The sequence below is a fragment of the Numenius arquata genome, chromosome W (genome assembly GCF_964106895.1).
Source record: "Numenius arquata chromosome W, bNumArq3.hap1.1, whole genome shotgun sequence".
In the NCBI taxonomy this organism is placed as follows: domain Eukaryota; kingdom Metazoa; phylum Chordata; class Aves; order Charadriiformes; family Scolopacidae; genus Numenius; species Numenius arquata.
Genome location: NC_133615.1, coordinates 32,190,669 through 32,210,463, shown reverse-complemented (window position 1 = coordinate 32,210,463; position 19,795 = coordinate 32,190,669). Strand labels below are relative to the sequence as shown.

The following is a 19,795-nucleotide window of genomic DNA, read 5'->3' as shown; positions in this document are numbered from 1 at the left end:
TGTTTCCTCCCACAGTAGTAATGTGCTGTGCTAGCCAAGTAAAACTCTTATGCTATTGTCCCGGTTTGAAGTGAAACCGAACCAATTTTCTGTTCTGTAACTTTCCATCCTAGCTAGGCCTCCTCTAACTCTCTGAAATTAACGGCATATTGTGGAGAAAACTGCTCGTTCTCAGAATGATAAGCCCAATGTTTGTGCTCCATGCCAAGGAATGGTGTGCAGGGAGGCCCTTGCTTATACTTATTGCTATAACAACCAAGGGCAGCCAATTTCGTTATTTGCCCCCTTAGAGGGTCGGAAACGGAAAAAACGTAGAGGGGTCACATCGGTGGGGAGGAGTGGACAGGACAGGTGACCCAAACCTGACCAACTGGGGTATTCCATCCCATCTGCCCCATGCTCAGTATAAAAGCTGAGGGATCAAAGGGTCAGCCCCTTCCTGCGATGGCCGACGTCCAGAGAGGACTCTGTCTGTTCATCTGCCTTTGATCCCGATCCGTGTGTTCCTGACTCCAGAGCTGGAATCCAGTTCCCATCTGTCACTGAGTCCAGTCTGGGACTTCCCCAGTGCCTGCCGGTGACGTGACTGTCATCCTGGGAGCTTGATACGGTTTTGTATATATTGTATCTATTTCATTATTTTCTTCTTTATTTTTATTTTAATATTAATTTTTCATTAAAGTAGTTTAGTTCATTCTAAACTTCTGAATCTCCTTATCTCTTTCTCCTCCTCTCTCCTCTTTTAGGGGGGGGAAGGGGGGGGAAGGGCCATCTGCCGGTCCGGTTTTGGTAAATTCAGCCAAAACCACGACAGATTTATTGGCGCCCAACGTGGGGCACGACGACTGTGGTCTGATAAGATTGCCTGAATAGTTTGAATTCCAGTTTGCTCAGGGAGAACCGATAGCTTTCACCATGTTGTACCTACAGAATATTGTATATGGTATTTTTAGAGAGCTTTGTATGAAGTTCATTGACACAGTGGTGTTAAACTGGCCGAATATGTTGAAAGGTTTATTTGTTTTTTGTGTTTGGATGCGGTGGGTCAAGCGTGCTGTATTCATGTGGATGTGCCTCCAGATGTATAATGTGGTCAGTTGGATTGCTATGGTACCTGCATATCTTGGGCATCATGGGATGGATTCTGTTGCTAATCACACTTTCGATTTTCGCTGGGGAAAGTTTACCTTGCCTCTTAGTGATTATCCCAAAGTGATACCAACGGAATTAGGGGATGAGAAACCTGTGGGCTCCTTGGAGAACGATTGTGATTATTGTTACGGTCACTTAATTGTAATAGTGGTGTCGATTTCACTGAATGTAATGCAGGCAGTACTTGCTATGAAATGTCAGTGCAGAAGCGAGCGTTGTGTGACATGCACTATTGCTGCTCAGACACAAACAGAACCAGCCCCGGCCCCGGCCCAAGCCCCGGCCCCGGCCCAAGCCAAGCCAGCGGCACCGGCCAAGGCCACGCCGACACCGGCGCCAACGGCATCAGCTGCTCCCCCACAGCCACCGGCACGAGCCAAGGCTCCGGCCCCGGCCCAAGCCACGCCCCTGGCCCCGCCGACACCGGCCCCAGCGGCAGCGGTCGCCCCCCCACCGGCTCCGGCTCCGGCTTCGGCACAAGCCGCGCCCCGGCCCGGCCCCGGTCACTCCGCAGCCGGCGGTAAAAGTGGCTCCGCCGCCCGCACCCCCCGCATCTCCGTCGCCAGCCCCTCCTCCGCCCGCAGCTGCACCGGCTGCTCCGGCCCCGACAGCCAGCGCTGTCACTGCTCCAGCTCCCAACCCGAGCCCTGCCGCTCCCCCAGCGCCAGCAGAACCGGCACAAGTTGCTCCGGTGACCAGGAAGCAGAAAAAGAGGTCGGCTCGGTCCCCTGCTCCTTACGACAAGGACATGCCCAAGCTAGAGAGCTCGGGAGAGGGTTCCTCTGATGAAGATGCAGGACAGGGTCCGTCTGGTGTAGATAAAGGAAAGCACCCTCTTACAACACAGCCAACCAGTTGGGCAGCCCCTTCTCAGGTAGATAGGGGAGAGGGTCCTTCTCAGCCAGCCTCGATACAGGATGATGCCTCAGATGTAGATGTAATTATTAACTCTTTGTCCTTAAAGGATTTGCGAAATCTGAGGAAGGATTTTACTCGTCATGATGGGGAGCCACTTCTCTCTTGGTTGCTCCGATGCTGGGACAGTGGAGCTAATTCCATAGACTTAGATGGTAGAGAAGCCAGCCAGCTGGGAAATCTGGCCAAAGAGGGAGGTATTGATAAAGCGATTGGGAATAAGGCAGAGGTTCTCAGTCTCTGGAGGCGACTGTTATCAGCTGTAAAGAGCAGATATCCCTTTAAGGATGATATCCAATGCCGTCCAAGGCAATGGACCAGCATGGAGAAAGGTATTACATACCTGAGAGAACTGGCTATTCGAGAAGTGATTTATGGTGATTGGCAAGTGACTATAAATCCTGATGAAATGCCATGTCAACGACCTTTGTTGAAAAAGTTTGTGCAGAGTGCACCATCGGTGTATTCCCACGCTTTGTCAACAATGGTCTGGGGAGCATCTGATACTGATACACCAACTGTAAATGAGGTCGCTGATAGGGTGCGACAGTATGAAGATAGTCTCTCTCGTCCCATCGGTGTTGCAGCAATAGAAAACCTGACTAAGAAAGTGGCTGAACAAACTGAGAAGATGGCTGAACAAACTGAGAAGATGGCTGAACAGAATAAGACACAGAATGAGACAATAGAGAAAATGACCAAGGCAATAGTTGAGCAAAACGACACAATTTTTCACAAACTGCTTGAAAAACTTGCTGAGATTGGGAGAGAATCTTACTCTTCTCCAGCTCAGGCTCAAGTTGCAGCTCAGGCTCAAGTTCCTGCTCAGATCCAAGTTGCAGGTCAGGCTGAGGTGCCTGCTCAGACCCAAGCTGCAGTTAAGACCAGAGTTGCAGCCATTAAGAAAAAACGCCCTCCTATGAGACCAACCAAAGGGAAACAGGACTCGTTCCGAGGTTTCCTGTGGCTTTGCCTCTGCAATAATGGAGAGGACATGAGGAGATGGGATAAAAAACCTACTTCAGCCCTGCAGGCACGAGTGCTTGAGTTGCAAGGTAAAGCAAACAGAAGAAAGGATGGTTACATGAATATGGCTGCTCCAGTTCAGAATATGCACTGCCCCTGTCCAGACAGGAACTCACCTTGCAATTGGAGATGCTGTCCTCAGCATTAGGGTTGCCCTGCCTCCAGCCAGGAGGAGGAGAGGGATAACCGAGTTTATTGGACTGTGTGGATTCGATGGCCTGGCACATTAGAGCCACGAAAGTATAGAGCCCTGGTGGACACTGGTGCACAGTGTACCCTAATGCCATCGAATCATAGAGGGACAGAATCAGTCACTATTGCAGGAGTTATAGGAGGATCTCAAGAACTGACTGTACTGGAGGCCGAAGTGAGCCTGAATAAGAATAAATGGGAAAAGCATCCTATTGTGACTGGCCCAGATGCTCCGTGCATCCTTGGCATAGACTACCTCAAGAGAGGGTATTTCAAAGACCCGAAAGGGTATGGGTGGGCTTTTGGTATAGCAGCTGTAGAGACTGAGGGTGTTACACAGCTGTCTACCTTACCTGGCCTTTCAGATGACCCTTCTGTGGTAGGATTGCTGAAGGTTGAAGAACAGCAGGTACCACTTGCTACTTCCACGGTGCATCGACGACAGTATCGCACTAACCGAGATTCTTTGATTCCCATTCAGAACCTGATTTGTCGGCTGGAGACCCAAGGAGTGATCAGCAAGACTCGCTCACCCTTTAACAGCCCGATATGGCCAGTGCGCAAGTCTGATGGTGACTGGCGTCTAACAGTAGACTACCGTGGCCTGAATGAAGTCACACCCCCACTGAGTGCTGCTGTGCCAGACATGCTAGAACTGCAATATGAACTAGAGTCAAAGGCAGCCAAGTGGTATGCTACAATTGACATTGCTAATGCCTTTTTCTCTATTCCTTTAGCAGCAGAGTGCAGGCCACAGTTTGCTTTCACCTGGAGGGGTGTCCAGTACACCTGGAATCGACTGCCCCAGGGGTGGAAACACAGCCCTACTATTTGCCATGGACTGATCCAGACTGCACTGGAGAAGGGTGGAGCTCCAGAACACCTGCAATACATTGATGACATCATTGTGTGGGGTAATACAGCAAAAGAAGTTTTCAAGAAAGGTAAGAAAGTAATCGAGATTCTTCTGAAAGCAGGTTTTGCTGTGAAAAGAGGTAAGGTCAAGGGACCTGCACGAAACATCCAATTCTTGGGAATTAAATGGCAAGATGGTCGTCGCCAGATCCCAATGGAGGTGATTAACAAAATAACAGCTATGTCCTCACCTACTAACAAAAAGGAAACACAAGCCTTCTTAGGCGTTGTGGGTTTCTGGAGAATGCATATTCCAGGTTATAGTCAGATTGTGAAACCTCTCTATGAAGTGACTCGAAAGAAAAATGAGTTTGTGTGGGGTCCTGAGCAACGACAAGCCTTTGAACAAATTAAACAAGAGATTGTGCGTGCGGTAGCCCTTGGACCAGTCCGAAGAGGACAGGACATTAAAAATGTGCTGTATACTGCAGCTGGAGATAATGGCCCTACCTGGAGCCTATGGCAGAAAGGACCAGGGGAGACTCGAGGTCGACCCCTGGGATTTTGGAGTCGAGGCTATAAAGGCTCTGAGGCCAACTATACTCCGACTGAGAAAGAAATCTTGGCAGCGTATGAAGGAGTTAGAGCTGCTTCAGAAGTAATTGGTACTGAAGTACAGCTCCTCCTGGCGCCCCGATTGCCAGTGTTAGGTTGGATGTTCAAAGGTAAAGTTCCTTCTACTCATCATGCCACCGATGCTACCTGGAGTAAGTGGGTTGCCTTAATCACACAGCGAGCTCGAATAGGAAATCCAAATCGTCCAGGAATTGTGGAAGTGATCACAAACTGGCCCGAAGGCGGAGATTTCACAATGCCACCAGAGGAGGTGGTAACACGTGCTGAGGAAGCCCCGCCATATAATGAACTCTCAGATAATGAGAAACAGTATGTTTTGTTCACTGATGGATCTTGTCGTATTGTAGGAAAGCATCGAAGATGGAAAGCTGCTGTATGGAGTCCTACACGACGAGTTGCAGAAGCTACTGAAGGAGAAGGTGAATCAAGTCAATTTGCAGAGGTAAAAGCTCTCCAGCTGGCCCTAGACATTGCTGAACGAGAAAAGTGGCCAATACTCTATCTTTATACTGACTCATGGATGGTGGCAAATGCTCTGTGGGGATGGTTAAAACAATGGAAGCAGAGCAACTGGCAGCGCAAGGGTAAACCCATTTGGGCTGCTGAATTATGGCAAGATATTGCTGACCGGCTAGAGAAACTAGTCGTGAAAGTACGCCATGTAGATGCCCACGTACCTATGAGTCGAGCCACTGAGGAACATCGGAACAATCAGCAAGTGGACCGAGCAGCTAAGATTTTCCAGACAGATTTAGACTGGGAACATAAAGGTGAATTGTTCTTAGCTCGATGGGCCCATGACACTTCAGGTCATCAAGGAAGAGATGCAACATACAAATGGGCTCGTGACCGAGGGGTGGATTTAACCATGGACGCTATTGCGCAGGTTATCCACGACTGTGAAACATGCGCCGAAATCAAGCAAGCTAAAAGGTTAAAACCTTTGTGGCATGGAGGTCGGTGGTTGAAATACAAGTATGGGGAGGCTTGGCAAATCGACTATATCACACTCCCTCAAACCCGCCAGGGTAAGCGTTACGTGCTTACAATGGTGGAAGGAAGCACCGGATGGTTGGAAACCTATGCTGTGCCCCATGCCACTGCCCGGAATACCATCCTGGGCCTTGAAAAGCAAGTCTTGTGGCGACATGGTACACCAGAAAGAATTGAGTCAGACAATGGGACTCATTTCAAAAACAATCTTATAAGTAGCTGGGCAAAAGAACATGGTATTGAGTGGATATATCATATTCCCTATCATGCACCAGCTTCTGGAAAAATTGAACGATACAATGGATTGTTAAAAACTACCCTAAAAGCGATGGGTGGTGGATCCTTTAAAAATTGGGACAAGCACTTAGCGCAAGCTACTTGGTTAGTTAATACCAGGGGATCCATCAATCGAGGTGGTCCTGCTCAATCAGACCTTTTACATATTGTAGAAGGGGATAAAGTCCCTGTGGTGCATGAAAGGAATATACTAGGGAAAACTGTATGGGTTTTTCCTGCCTCGGGCAAAGGCAAACCCATTCGTGGGACTGTTTTTGCTCAAGGACCTGGATGTACTTGGTGGGTGATGCTGAAGAATGGAGAAGTTCAATGTGTACCTCAAGGGAATTTGACCCTGGGTGAGAATACTTAATTCCGAGTATGATGTTAGTTGTTTATAATACTAACAGTGTTCTATGAGTGTTTTTCAGGATGACACTGCAATGATGAAACCTAGCCGGATTGATCAAGTGGCGTCTAGTAAAACTTCTCCGAGATGGACATGTTACCCATGGGCACGAACCACAATGAATTTCACACTGTCTTTCCTACCCTGAGAACCTGATCTGCTGTGAAATGGACTTAAGCTTTTGTATATAGAGATAAATTATAACTGAGTGATTTACATATATCTATCTATATATGTATGTATGTATAGATATTATAGATGATAGTAGTTGTAATCTAAGCATGATGCAAATGGTATGGAATAAGGGGTGGAATGTCCCGGTTTGAAGTGAAACCGAACCAATTTTCTGTTCTGTAACTTTACATCCTAGCTAGGCCTCCTCTAACTCTCTGAAATTAACGGCATATTGTGGAGAAAACTGCTCGTTCTCAGAATGATCAGCCCAATGTTTGTGCTCCGTGCCAAGGAATGGTGTGCAGGGAGGCCCTTGCTTATACTTATTGCTATAACAACCAAGGGCAGCCAATTTCGTTATTTGCCCCCTTAGAGGGTCGGAAACGGAAAAAACGTAGAGGGGTCACATCGGTGGGGAGGAGCGGACAGGACAGGTGACCCAAACCTGACCAACTGGGGTATTCCATCCCATCTGCCCCATGCTCAGTATAAAAGCTGAGGGATCAAAGGGTCAGCCCCCTTCCTGCGATGGCCGACGTCCAGAGAGGACTCTGTTCATCTGCCTTTGATCCCGATCCGTGTGTTCCTGACTCCAGAGCTGGAATCCAGTTCCCATTCGTCACTGAGTCCAGTCTGGGACTTCCCCAGTGCCTGCCGGTGATGTAACTGACATCCTGGGAGCTTGATACGGTTTTGTATATATTGTATCTATTTCATTATTTTCTTCTTTATTTTTATTTTAATATTAATTTTTCATTAAAGTAGTTTAGTTCATTCTAAACTTCTGAATCTCCTTATCTCTTTCTCCTCCTCTCTCCTCTTTTTGGGGGGGGAAGGGGGGGGAAGGGCCATCTGCCGGTCCGGTTTTGGTAAATTCAGCCAAAACCACGACAGCTATATAAGGGGGGAAGAGAGATTCCTGTGTATGTTTCTACATATTTTCTATTCTCTAGGTTTTTTGGTCAAAATACATATCTTCTTAGAGGTTCTTATTTTTGTAAATATAGCATTCTGGGAAAATAAAATGAAAAGGGCACGTAAGAGCAAAATCATTCACAGAGAGCCTAAAGAATAAGAGATGCCCATGGCCTGTAACTATATAATGCTTCAAATCCAAAGCTGGAGATTCATAATGCCATAAACTGGTAATAGAGCATACCCATTAGATCTCCTGTTTGCCTCTGCCAATGCTGGTGTAATTCTTACTCCATTTTCTAGTGTTGGAAAGCAGTCTAATCTTAAATGTTCCTAGCAGCAGAATTCTTTTTCCAGAAGACTTGCACCGCCTGCAAAATTCAGCTATCCTTGTTCTGTCCACCTCCTCCTTTTTTCTAAATCCTCCCATTACTACCTGTTAGACTGGGTGTACACTAGCAGTGCTTTTCACCCTTATATTTAAATGTTAGCTGCATAGACTGTTTCTATTTGAGTAACTTTTTTACATACTCTACGGGTATCTTCTTTCCCTTGCTTCCTGATAATTTTGGAGCAACCAAGCATTCATTGTTTTGTTAACTTCCTGGTTGGGTAATAACTAAATTTGCTATGGTATGCTTCTTGTACTGTATGAGCAGAGAGAGAATTATTAGTTGGGACCCCTGAGCAGATAGGTTTAAAAGTGACAGTTAAAACCATGCTTTCCTTTCTAATATACTGTCACACTATTATAATTTTGTTTAATTTTGCTGTATGGTATTTTGCAAAATAATTCTAAAACTGTCTTAGGTTTCTCATTTGTCAGTGGCATATTTGGGTCCTTCTCCCCTATTTTGTGGTTTTTGTACAGATTTTCTTACTTTGGTATCCACAGTTTCTTTGTACTTGATATTCTGCCTCAGCTATGGACACGTTCAGTAAGATCGGACTTTATAGCAAATAATGTGGTCTGTTGTCCTTAGAGATTTTTCCTCTTTCCTCTCAGATTTGATGGTAAAGGTTAGTTTTGAAATCTTTCATAAGAAAGAACAAGACATATTCTGGGGCTTAATCTCAGAGGAAACATTGCCTCAAGTAAACATTAGATATTTCTTCCTTTTCCCTCAAAACACGCTTGGTGTTTCTCTAGGTTTTTTGTGGGGGTTTTTGGATTGTGGTGAGTTTTTTTGTTTGGTTTTCGTTTGTTTGGGGTTTTTGTTTTGTTTTGGTTTTTGTACTGACACAAACCTGCACATCCCAGGAGATGTTTTCTTTTAGTTACAATTATGATGTCCAACAATTCTGAAAGCTTAGGCTGAAGCTGGGTGGAAAAAATTATCTGGAGTTTGTCTATTCCTGAAATGTTACTGAAAGAGCAGGTGGAAGAATTTGGATCTTGTTACTTTTCTCGGGGATGTATTAACTGGTATCACCTGAAATCACCCTTGAGATCTTCTGGCTGTCAGTGCATGAGGGCACACTTCTCTTGTTTGTCGTACTTGGCCATTCCTTGTGCTTTTTCCAACTAAATTTCAAACTAATTTGTTTGTGTTTATTTTAACTGAAATTTTTGAGACCCTTTTTGCTACATAAATCCTAGTGTAACTTGCAGAAATCTCACTTCACATTTGGTGATGGGGCTTTTGCCATGAAGATTATGAGACTGTTTTACTCTCCCAGTGTACTTTGAATTTGCCTAGAAATTTCCGAGTAGGACAGCAGCAGTAGCTTTTCTTTTTTAATATATAGAATACAATGTAAGTCTTCATTTACCTTCCTCTTCATCTAGTGTACATCTGGATTTCTGTTTGCACCTGAAGTATTTCTCTAATTTTGTTTCTTTGAGGTTCTTTGACCCATTTGGGCATGGGATTTGGATATATCACTGTACTGTTTCCATAAATTACAGAAGTAATACTACATGTGCCATGTATATCAAATATGAATGTGCAGTGTTGTGTGCCAAATTAAATAGTTTTCGGAGAGAAGAAAGAAACGAAGTGTGCTGTTGCATTTAGGTGACATACAGTCACCTTTAATTAGAAAAATCAAAGAACACCAAGTGGTCTATGTGCTGCTTTCTGGCTTTTGTGATCCCATGTGAGCTTTTAGAAAACAAGTAATTATTCCTGCTATGCTGAACAAAAGAAAAGTGTTCTGTAACCCACCTTGTAACACACATGAATCATAGAAAAGCTTTTTATGATTGGGCTCAGAACCTGTAAAAGGGATAACTTTAGCAAGACTGAAAGCTTTAAGTTACTGGGGAAGGGGAGATTAAAAAAAAATATCTCTATATATATATCTTTCATCCTTACTAGAAATTAGAAATGACAGGTAGTGCCACATCTTGAAATGGTGGAGTTCAAGATCCTTAGGGCAGCGAGGAAGGTGCACAGCAAGCTCACTACCCTGGACTTCAGGAGAGCAGACTTTGGCCTCTTCAGGGATCTGCTTGGCAAGGTAACATGGGATAAAGCCCTGGAGGGGAGAGGGGCCCAAGGAAGCTGGTTAGTATTCAAGGATAACCTCCTCCAAGCTCAGGAGCAGTGTATCCCAAGAATTCCAAAGTCAGGCAAAAAAGCCAGGAGGCCTGCATGGATGAACAGGGAGCTCCTGGACAATCTCAAACAGAAAAAGGAAGCCTACAGAGGGTGGAAGCAAGGACAGGTAGCCTGGGAGGAATACAGAGAAACTGTCCGAGCAGCCAGGAAGCAGATCAGGAAAGCTAAAAGCCCAGATAGAATAAAATCTGGCCAGGGACATCAAGGACAATAAGAAAAACTCTCCAGAAGGAAACGGGAGACCTGGTCACCCAGGATATGGAGAAGGCTGAGGTACTCAATGACTTTTTTGCCTCAGTCTTCACCAGCAAGGGCTCTAGCCAACACCACCCAAGTCACAGAAGGCAAAGGCAGGGGTTATGAGAATGAAGAGCCACCCACTATAGGAGAAGATCAGGTTCGAGACCATGTAAGGAACCTGAAGGTACACAAGTACGTGGGACCTGATTCCTGAGGGAACTGGCAAATGAAGTTGCCAAGCCACTATCCATCATATTTGAGAAGCTGTGGCAGTCTGGTGAAGTTCCTGCTGACTGGAAAAGGGGAAACATAACCCCCATTTTCAAGAAGGGAAAAAAGGAAGACCCAGGAAACTGCAGGCCGGTCAGTCTCACCTCTGTACCCGGCAAGATCATGGAGCAGATCCTCCTGGAAACTCTGCTAAGGCACATGGAAAATAAGGAGGTGATTGGTGACAGCCAACATGGCTTCACCAAGGGCAAATCATGTCTGACAAATTTGGTGGCCTTCTACGATGGCGTTACAGCGTTGGTGGATAAGGGGAGAGCAACTGACGTCATCTACCTGGACTTATGCAAAGCATTTGACACTGTCACGCATGACATCCTGGTCTCTAAATTGGAGAGACGTGGATTTGACAAATGGGCATAAGGAACTGGCTGTATGGCCGCACTCAAAGAGTTGCAATCAATGGCTTGATGTCCAAGTGTCAATCAGTGATGAGTGGCGTTTCTCAGGGATTGGTACTGGGATCAGTACAGTTCAACATCTTTGTCGGACACATGGACAGTGGGACTGAGTGCACCCTCAGCAAGTTTGCTGACGACACCAAGCTGTGTGGCGCAGTCGACACGCTGGAGGGAAGGGATGCCATCCAGAGGGACCTTGACAGGCTTGAGAGTTGGGCCTGTGCAAACCTTATGAAATTCAACAAGGCCAAGTGCAAGGTCCTGCAGGTGGTTCGGGGCAATCCCAAGCACAAATACAGGCTGGGCGGAAAATGGATTGAGAGCATCCCTGAGGAGAAGGACTTGGGGGTGTTGGTGGATGAGAAGCTCAACATGAGCCAGCAATGTTCGCTGGCAGCCCAGAAAGCCAACCGCATCCTGGGCTGCATCAAGAGAATGCCCTCCACTGGACCCATTCCAACAGGTCCATGTCCTTCCTGTGTTGAGGACTCCAAAGCTGGACGCAGTACTCAAGGTAGGGTCTCACGAGAGCAGAGTAGAGGGGCAGAATCACCTCCCTGGACCTGCTGGCCACGCTTCTTTCAATGCAGCCCAGGATGCAAGTTAGCATAACAGAGTTACAAATAACAGAGTTGGCTGACCTTGGTTGTTGTAGCAATAAGTATAAGGAAGAGTCTCTCTGTATACCATTCCTTGGCATAAATTAGAAACAATCAGGTCTTATCAGTCTCTGGAAGGGGATAGTGTCTAACAAATATGCCATTAATATCAGAGAGTTCAGCTAGTTAGAAGAGGCTTAGCTGCAAAATAAAATTACTGAACAGAAAATTGGTTGTTTTATCTCAAACTAGGACATTCCACCCCTTATTCCATACCATTTGCATCATAGTCAGATTGCTACTGCTTTTTTTATCTTCAAACACACATATACATACATATATATACAGATCACTAATTTATGATTTATCTTTATACACAAAAGTTCATTGAGTTCTTTAAGTTCATATTTGCAGGATTTCATTTATTGTAGCAGTCTCTCAGGGCAGGAAAGATGATATGAAATTCATTGTGGTTTGTGCCAACAGACAGCATGTCCACCTCGAAGAGTTTTCTGGACGCCACTTGATGCAGCTAGCTCAGGTTTCATCACCACTATGTTACCCTGAAAAACACTTATTGAACACTGTTAGTATTATTTAACAATTAACATCATAGAGCTCAAAACTGAGTATGCTCACCCAGGGTTAAATTTCCTTGAGGTACACATTGAATTTCTCCATTCTTCAGCATCACACACCAAGTACATCCAGGTCCTTGGGCAAAAACAGTCCCATGAATGGGTTTGCCTTTGCCTGACGTAGGAAAAACCCAAATAGTTTTCCCCAACATATTCCTGTCATGCACCACAGGGACTTTATCCCCTTCTACATTATGTCAAAGGTCTGATTGAGCAGGACCAGCTCGATTGATGGAGTTGGTGTTAACTAACCAGGTAGCTTGAGGTAAATGCTTGTCCCAATTTTTAAAGGTTCCACCCTCCATTGCTTTCAGGTCAGTTTTTAACAGTCCGTTGTATTGCTCAATTTTCCCAGAAGCTGGTGCATGATAGGGGATATGATATACCCACTCAATGCCGTGTTCTTTTGCCCAAGTACTTATGAGATTGTTTTTGAAATGAGTCCCATTGTCTGGCTCAATTCTTTCTGGAGTGCCATGTTGCCACAAGACTTGCTTTTCAAGGCCCAGAATGGTATTCCGGGCGGTGGCATGGGGTACAGCATAGGTTTCCAACCATCTGGTGCTTCATTCCACCACTGTAAGCACACAGCGCTTACCCTGGCAGGTTTGAGGGAATGGGATATAGTCATTTTGCCAGGCCTTTCCATACTTATATTTTAACCGTTGTCCTTTATGTTCCCAGTCCAAATCTGTCTGGAAAATTGTAGCAGCTTGGTCCACTCGCTGATTGTTTTGATGTTCCTCAGTGGCTCGACTCATGGGTACATGGGTACATGACGTACCTTTACGACTAGTTTCTCTAGCCGGTCAGCAATATCTTGCCATAATTCAGCAGCCCAAATGGGTTTACCCTTGCACTGCCAGTTGCTCTGCTTCCAGTATTTTAACCATCCCCACAGAGCATTTGCCACCATCCATGAGTCAGTATAGAGATAGAGTACTGGCCACTGTTCTCGTTCAGCAATGTCTAAGGCTAGCTGGATGGCTTTTACCTCTGCAAATTGACTCAATTCACCTCACTTCAGTTGCTTCTGTGACTTGTCGTGTAGGAGTCTACACAGCAGCTTTCCACCTGTGATGTTTTCCTACAATGCGACAAGATCCATCAGTGAACAGAGCATACTGTTTCTTATTATCTGAGAGTTCGTTATATGGTGGGGCTTCCTCAGCACGTGTTACCACCTCCTCGGGTGGCATTGTGAAGTCTCCGCCTTTGGGCCAATTTGTGATCACTTCTACAATTCCTGGATGATTTGGGTTTCCTATTCGAGCTCGCTGTGTGATTAAGGCAACCCATTTACTCCAGGTAGCATCGGTGGCATTATGAGTAGAAGGAATTTTACCCTTGAACATCCAGCCCAGCACTGGCAATCGGGGCGCCAGAAGGAGCTGTACTTCAGTACCAATTACCTCTGAAGCAGCTCTAACTCCTTCATATGCTGCCAATATTTCTTTCTCAGTTGGAGTATAGTTGGCTTCAGATCTTCTGTATCCCTGACTCCAGAATCCCAGGGGTCAACCTTGAGTCTCCCCTGGTACTTTCTGCCATAGGTTCCAGGTAGGGCCGTTGTTTCCAGCTGCAGTGTACAGCACATTTTTAATGTCCTGTCCTCTTTGGACTGGTCCAAGTGCTACTGCATGCACAATCTCTTGTTTAATTTGCTCAAACGCCTGTTGTTGTTCAAGGTGCCATGTAAACTCATTTTTCTTTCGAGTCCCTTCATAGAGAGGTCTCACAATCTGACTATAACCTGGAATATGCATTCTCCAGAAACCCACAACGCCTAAGAAGGCTTGTGTTTCCTTTTTGTTAGTAGGTGGGGACACAGATGTTATTTTGTTAATGACATCCATTGGGATCTGGTGATGCCCATCTCTCCATTTAATTCCCAAGAACTGGATGTCTCGTGCAGGTCCCATGACCTTGCCTCTTTTTACAGCAAAACCTGCTTTCAGAAGAATCTTGATTATTTTCTTACCTTGCTTGAAAACTTCTGCTGTGTAACCCCACACAATGATGTCATCAATGTATTGCAGGTGTTTTGGAGCTCCACCCTTCTCCAGTGCAGTCTGGATCAGTCCATGGCAAATAGTAGGGCTGTGTTTCCACCCCTGGGGCAGTCGATTCTAGGTATACTGGATGCCTCTCTAGGTGAAAGCAAACTGTGGCCTGCACTCTGCTGCTAAAGGAATAGAGAAAAAGGCATTAGCAATGTCAATTGTAGCATACCACTTGGCTGCCTTTGACTCTAGTTCATATTGCAGTTCCAGCATGTCTGGCACAGCAGCACTCAGTGGTAGCGTGGAGTCATTCAGGCCACGGTAGTCTACTGTTAGACGCCAGTCCCCGTCAGACTTGCGCACTGGCCATATCAGGCTGTTAAAGGGTGAGCGAGTCTTGCTGATCACTCCTTGGGTCTCCAGCTGGCGAATCAGGTTCTGGATGGGAACCAGAGAGTCCCAGTTAGTGCGATACTGTCATGGATGCACCATGGCAGTAGCAGTTGGCACCTGCTGTTCTTTAACCCTCAGCAATCCCACAACAGAAGGGTCATCTGAAAGACCAGGCAAGGTAGACAGCTGTGTAATGTCCTCAGTCTCTACAGCTGCTATACCAAAAGCCCACCCATACCCTTTTGAGTCTTTGAAATACCCTCTCTTGAGGAAGTGTGTGCCAAGGATGCACGGGGCATCTGGGCCAGTGATAATGGGGTGCTTCTCCCATTCATTCCCATTCAGGCTCACTTTGGCCTCCAGTACAGTCAGCTCTTGAGACCCACCTGTCACTCCAGCAATAGTGAATGATTCTGTCCCTTTATGATTCGGGTTGACATAGTGCTTAGGGACATGGTTTAGTGATGGTTTTTTTATCAGAGTTCGGTTGATGGTTGGACTAGATGATCTTAAAGGTCCCTTCCAACCTAGACAATTCTATGATTCTGTGATTCGATGGCAATAGGCTACACTGTGCACCAGTGTCCACCAGGGCTTTATACTTTTGTGGCTCTAATGTGCCAGGCCATCAAATCCACGCAGTCCAATACACTCAGTTGTCCCTCTCCTCCTCCTGGCTGGAGGCAGGGCCCCTCTAATCTTGAGCATAGTACCTACAATTAGCAGATAAGTTTCTACCCGGACCGGAGGATCACTCTCACCGTAGACCGGAGCAGTCATCCTTCTGGAAGAATTCTTTCTACGTGTTTTACCTTGCGACTCGTACTCATGCCTGTAGGATCGAGGTAGGTTGTCCTTCCCATTTCCTCATGTCCTCTCCATAGTTGCAGAGGCAAAACCACAGGATATCTTGGATATTCATGGACCTGGTGGAGCGGGTCCAGAGGAGGGCCACCAAAATGATCAGGGGGCTGGAGCACCTCTCCTATGAGGACAGACTGAGGGAGCTGGGGTTGTTTAGCTTGGAGAAAAGGAGGCTCCGGGGAGACCTCATAGCGGCCTTCCAGTACCTGAGGGGGGCCTACAGGAAGGCTGGGGAGGGTCTGTTTACAAAGGCCTGCAGTGACAGGACGAGGGGCAATGGTTTTAAGTTGGAGAAGGGGAGATTTAGATTGGATATTAGGAAAAAATTCTTTACCATGAGGGTGGTGGAACACTGGAACAGGTTGCCCAGGGAGGTGGTAGAGGCCCCTTCCCTTGAGATATTCAAGGTGAAGCTCGACGAGGCCCTGGGCAACCTCGTCTAGTTGGGGGTGTCCCTGCTGACTGCGGGGAGGTCGGACTAGATGACCTTTGGAGGTCCCTTCCGGCCTGGACCAATCTATGAATCTATGAATCTTGTAGTGTGTTCTGTTTCACTTGAGTCAGTCTTGTAGGAGGGTGTCTTCTCACGGCTGTGACGTGGGTCCACAGAGGGGAAGAGTGGGATCTTTCCTCCATCCTGGACAGTTTATCATTTTTCTTAGCCATTTCCTTGTTTTGCTCAGCCATTTTCTCGGTCATTTTCTTGGTTTTCTCAGCCAGTTTTTCCATGGCTGCCCCAGTGAGGGGACAAGAGAGACTATCTTCATATTGTCATACTGTTAGCCACTTCATTTACAGTTGGCGTGTCGGCATTAGATCCTCCCCAGACCCTTGTTGTCAATGTGTGGGAATACATTGATGGTGCTCTCTGCACAAGCTTCCAGAACATGTCATTTGCATGGCATTTCATCAGGGTCTGCATTCACTCAGTCCCACTGTCCATGTCTCCGACAAAGATGTTAAACGATACCAGTCCCAGTACAAACCCCTGGGGAATACCACTCGTCACTGGTCGCCACTTGGACATCAAGCCATTGATTGCAACTCTTTGAGTGCGGCCATACAGCCAGTTCCTTATGCACTGAGTGGTCCATTTGTCAAATCCATGTCTCTCCAATTTAGCGACAAGGATATCGTGTGGGACAGTGTCAAATGCTTTGCATAAGTCCAGGTAGATGACATCAGTTGCTCTTCCCTTATCCACCAACACTGTAACTGTGTCATAGAAGGCCACCAATTTGTCAGACATGATTTGCCTTTGGTGAAGCCATGTTGACTGTCACCAATCACCTCCTTATTTTCCATGTGCCTTAGCAGAGTTTCCAGGAGGATCTGCTCCATGATCTTGCCGGGCACAGAGGTGAGACTGACCGGCCTGTAGTTCCCTGGGTTTTCCTTTTTTCCCTTCTTGAAAATGGGGGTTATGTTTCCCCTTTTCCAGTCAGCAGGAACTTCACCAGACTGCCACAGCTTCTCAAATATGATGGATAGTGGCTTGGCAGCTTCATCTGCCAGTTCCCTCTGGGCCCATGGATGAATCTCATCAGGTCCTATGGACTTGTGCCCCTCCAGGTTTCTGAGGTGGTCTCAAACCTGGTCTTCTCCTACATTGGGCAGTTCCTCATTCTCCCAGTCCCTACCTTTGCCTTCTGCTACTTGGGCAGTTTGGCACATTTCAGACACGTTTGACCACCCCTGCTATAGACACAAAATTTAATGTTTTGCCTAGAAGAAACCTCTGTAGGGTTTTAAAGGGCCACTTGCTATGATTGTCATCTCAAATTCTGATCCCCCTAAAATTGGAATCATCTGATTGGGATAGATACACAGACAAGTAAAATGAAAGTAACGGGGGTGCTAAATATTGCACACTTTTCTGAAGACTGCAGCACCTAATTACTCCGTTTCCTGGGTAAATACATCATTTTTTCCAAAACTAGCTAAGTGCTTACATTTTTTTTTCAAGATACTGTGTTGCTTTATTTTTGATGGTTTCAAATCTGCTCATTCATTGAAAAAAAATTTAAAAAATAACTTCTGCCTCTCCCTGCCTGCCTCTCTTTGCCTGCTTCTTCTCCTCATCCAATGGCTACAACGAGTTTTGAGTGTGATTTTTCTCAGAAATCATGAAAACTTAGACTTTGTTTGACGTGTTTCGCCCTTTAAAGTTATATCTATAAATAAGGTCTTGCCCTATTTGGGTTCCAAAAAATATTGTTCCTTTTTTTTTGCTAACAGTGGGACTGACGCACAACCCTCTCCCAAACAGCATTTTATTGACTGTGGCAGCTAGCTCTGACCCTACGTTTGTCGTGGTCACATCTTTTATTTCTGTCCTCTCCAACATTCCCTCCAACTGTCCTCATTTGGGTTCTGAGTTTGTTTTATAGTATCTAAAAGGCAGCCTTATTTTTCCAGGCTGTTAATTCAAGTTTCTCTTACACCCTTTGGTTTGTCCAACTGGAGTGGAAAGTATTCTGGTTTTGGAAAAGATTGAGAACTAATTGTGGATTAAAAAACTGTCTCAATATTTTTGATATTTGTGTTTTGGGTTTCAGGAATGGCTTCTTTAGTTACTACTTATACATGTATTTCTTGCAGTTCTGTGCATTACAGACTGCACTGTAATATGTGACATCATCTTAAATAATGGTGTAGCTCTAGTCAATGCTTTATAAAATATGTTGTGTTGCATTTCCTGTCCGTAATCAAAAGCAGAATATAGGATGCAATTTTATTTACATGGTCAATGACCTCTGAATTTTCTACTCTCACACAAGTCTTGTGCAGCTACTAGATACAGCTGCCAAAGCAGTAACAGAGGTTTAGTCTCTATAATGGATGCTTAAATAGCCCTGACTTTTTTAGGGGCCAAATAACTTTAGGTGGCTGAGAGAACAGGAAGGCAGTGATCGAACTGTTTGTATAGTGATATTTCCGATGCAAGAGATGTTCGTTGAGCTTGAGTAAGGAGGATTGCAAAACAAGTTTATAAAATTTAAATGTGTTATTACAAGTATCCCCCAAAATGTGCTGGTAGTAATAGAACTGTAGAATTTATCAAGTACTATATGCAATAGCTTAAATTTCAGCAACTTCTTGAGGATAGAATATTTAAAGTCTGTTTTCATTCCATCCAGACAAAAATATCTAGCCTTTCAGAAGGACAAAGTCATGAATGTAACAAAGATAGGGGAATCATATCAAATAAAATACGAGAGTAGTCTGGAGCGAGTCATTTCCCTGTCTTCTGGGGTTCAGTGTCTGCTGCATCTCAGAAACTGTGATACCTAGCTGTGCTTACTGGTGAAGGATGAGTGGGTGTGTGGCGAGTCTGTGTATGCTGCTTTATGACTAGAGCTACGTCCAGCTAAATTTATTTCTTTACAAGCTGTACTCTTTAACAGAGGATATTGTAAGGTAGAATGAGTGCTGTTCTCCTTCAAAACATGCGCCAAAGCAAGCCCAGGAAGGACATCAATGGAGCAAAGTTCTCTGATTCTTCCCTGTGACAACAGGGAGACACTGGCCAGCAGCTGCTCTAATGTTCACACTAGATATTGCATGAAATTAGCACAGGAAGCAAACTCATGCATACCCAACCACAGGGTTGAGTAGAGCACATGCCTATCTCACTGTATGTGCACTGTTCATGCTATTCAGGAAACGGAAGTCACTTTCCTCAGTCCAGCTCTATGAGGTTTAGGTGAAAAGTTAATGGGTATATTTATGTTTTCTTATAAAGCTCTTATCGATTTTAGTTGAGCTAATCTCAGTCAATAAATTGCTGATTTTGCCGAAATAGTAAATTGGAATAATAATCTGCTTCTCTCTAGTGCCTTTAAATTTATAAACTTGAATTTTAGTACCTTGTTGAAGAAACATTTGCAAAAAAGTAACTTCTTCCTTTTCTCTTTCCCCCGCCCCCTGGCAGTGTTTTAGAGCACTTTGCTGCAAGGGACCGCCACCACCACGACCTGAATATGACTTGGTTTGCATAGGCCTCGCTGGTTCTGGCAAGACAAGTCTTCTGTCACAGCTTTGCAGTGAAAGCCCGGAGAATATAGTGTCTACCACAGGTAGGATGCTGACTTTATTCCATGGTGTGCTGTAAAATTGCCCAAAGGTAACTTCTGAAACGCATAGTAAAGGCAGTAGAGAACTTCAGCTTAATTATCTTGCTTTTGACAGTACCTAATGGATTGCTTTGAAGCTACTACTACTTACTCTTTCAGTGGTCATACAGTGGGGAATATCCATGA

General features: G+C 45.4%; 1 protein-coding gene across 1 annotated transcript in view; it reads left to right on the top strand.

The window, feature by feature from the left end:
- Positions 1–19,795, top strand: part of LOC141476678 (ADP-ribosylation factor-like protein 15) — a 96,822-nt gene that overhangs the window by 63,554 nt on the left and 13,473 nt on the right. The window contains exon 2 of the mRNA XM_074165484.1: positions 19,468–19,612. Within this exon, the coding sequence (XP_074021585.1) occupies positions 19,468–19,612 (145 nt within the window). The remainder of the gene's footprint in view (positions 1–19,467; positions 19,613–19,795) is intronic.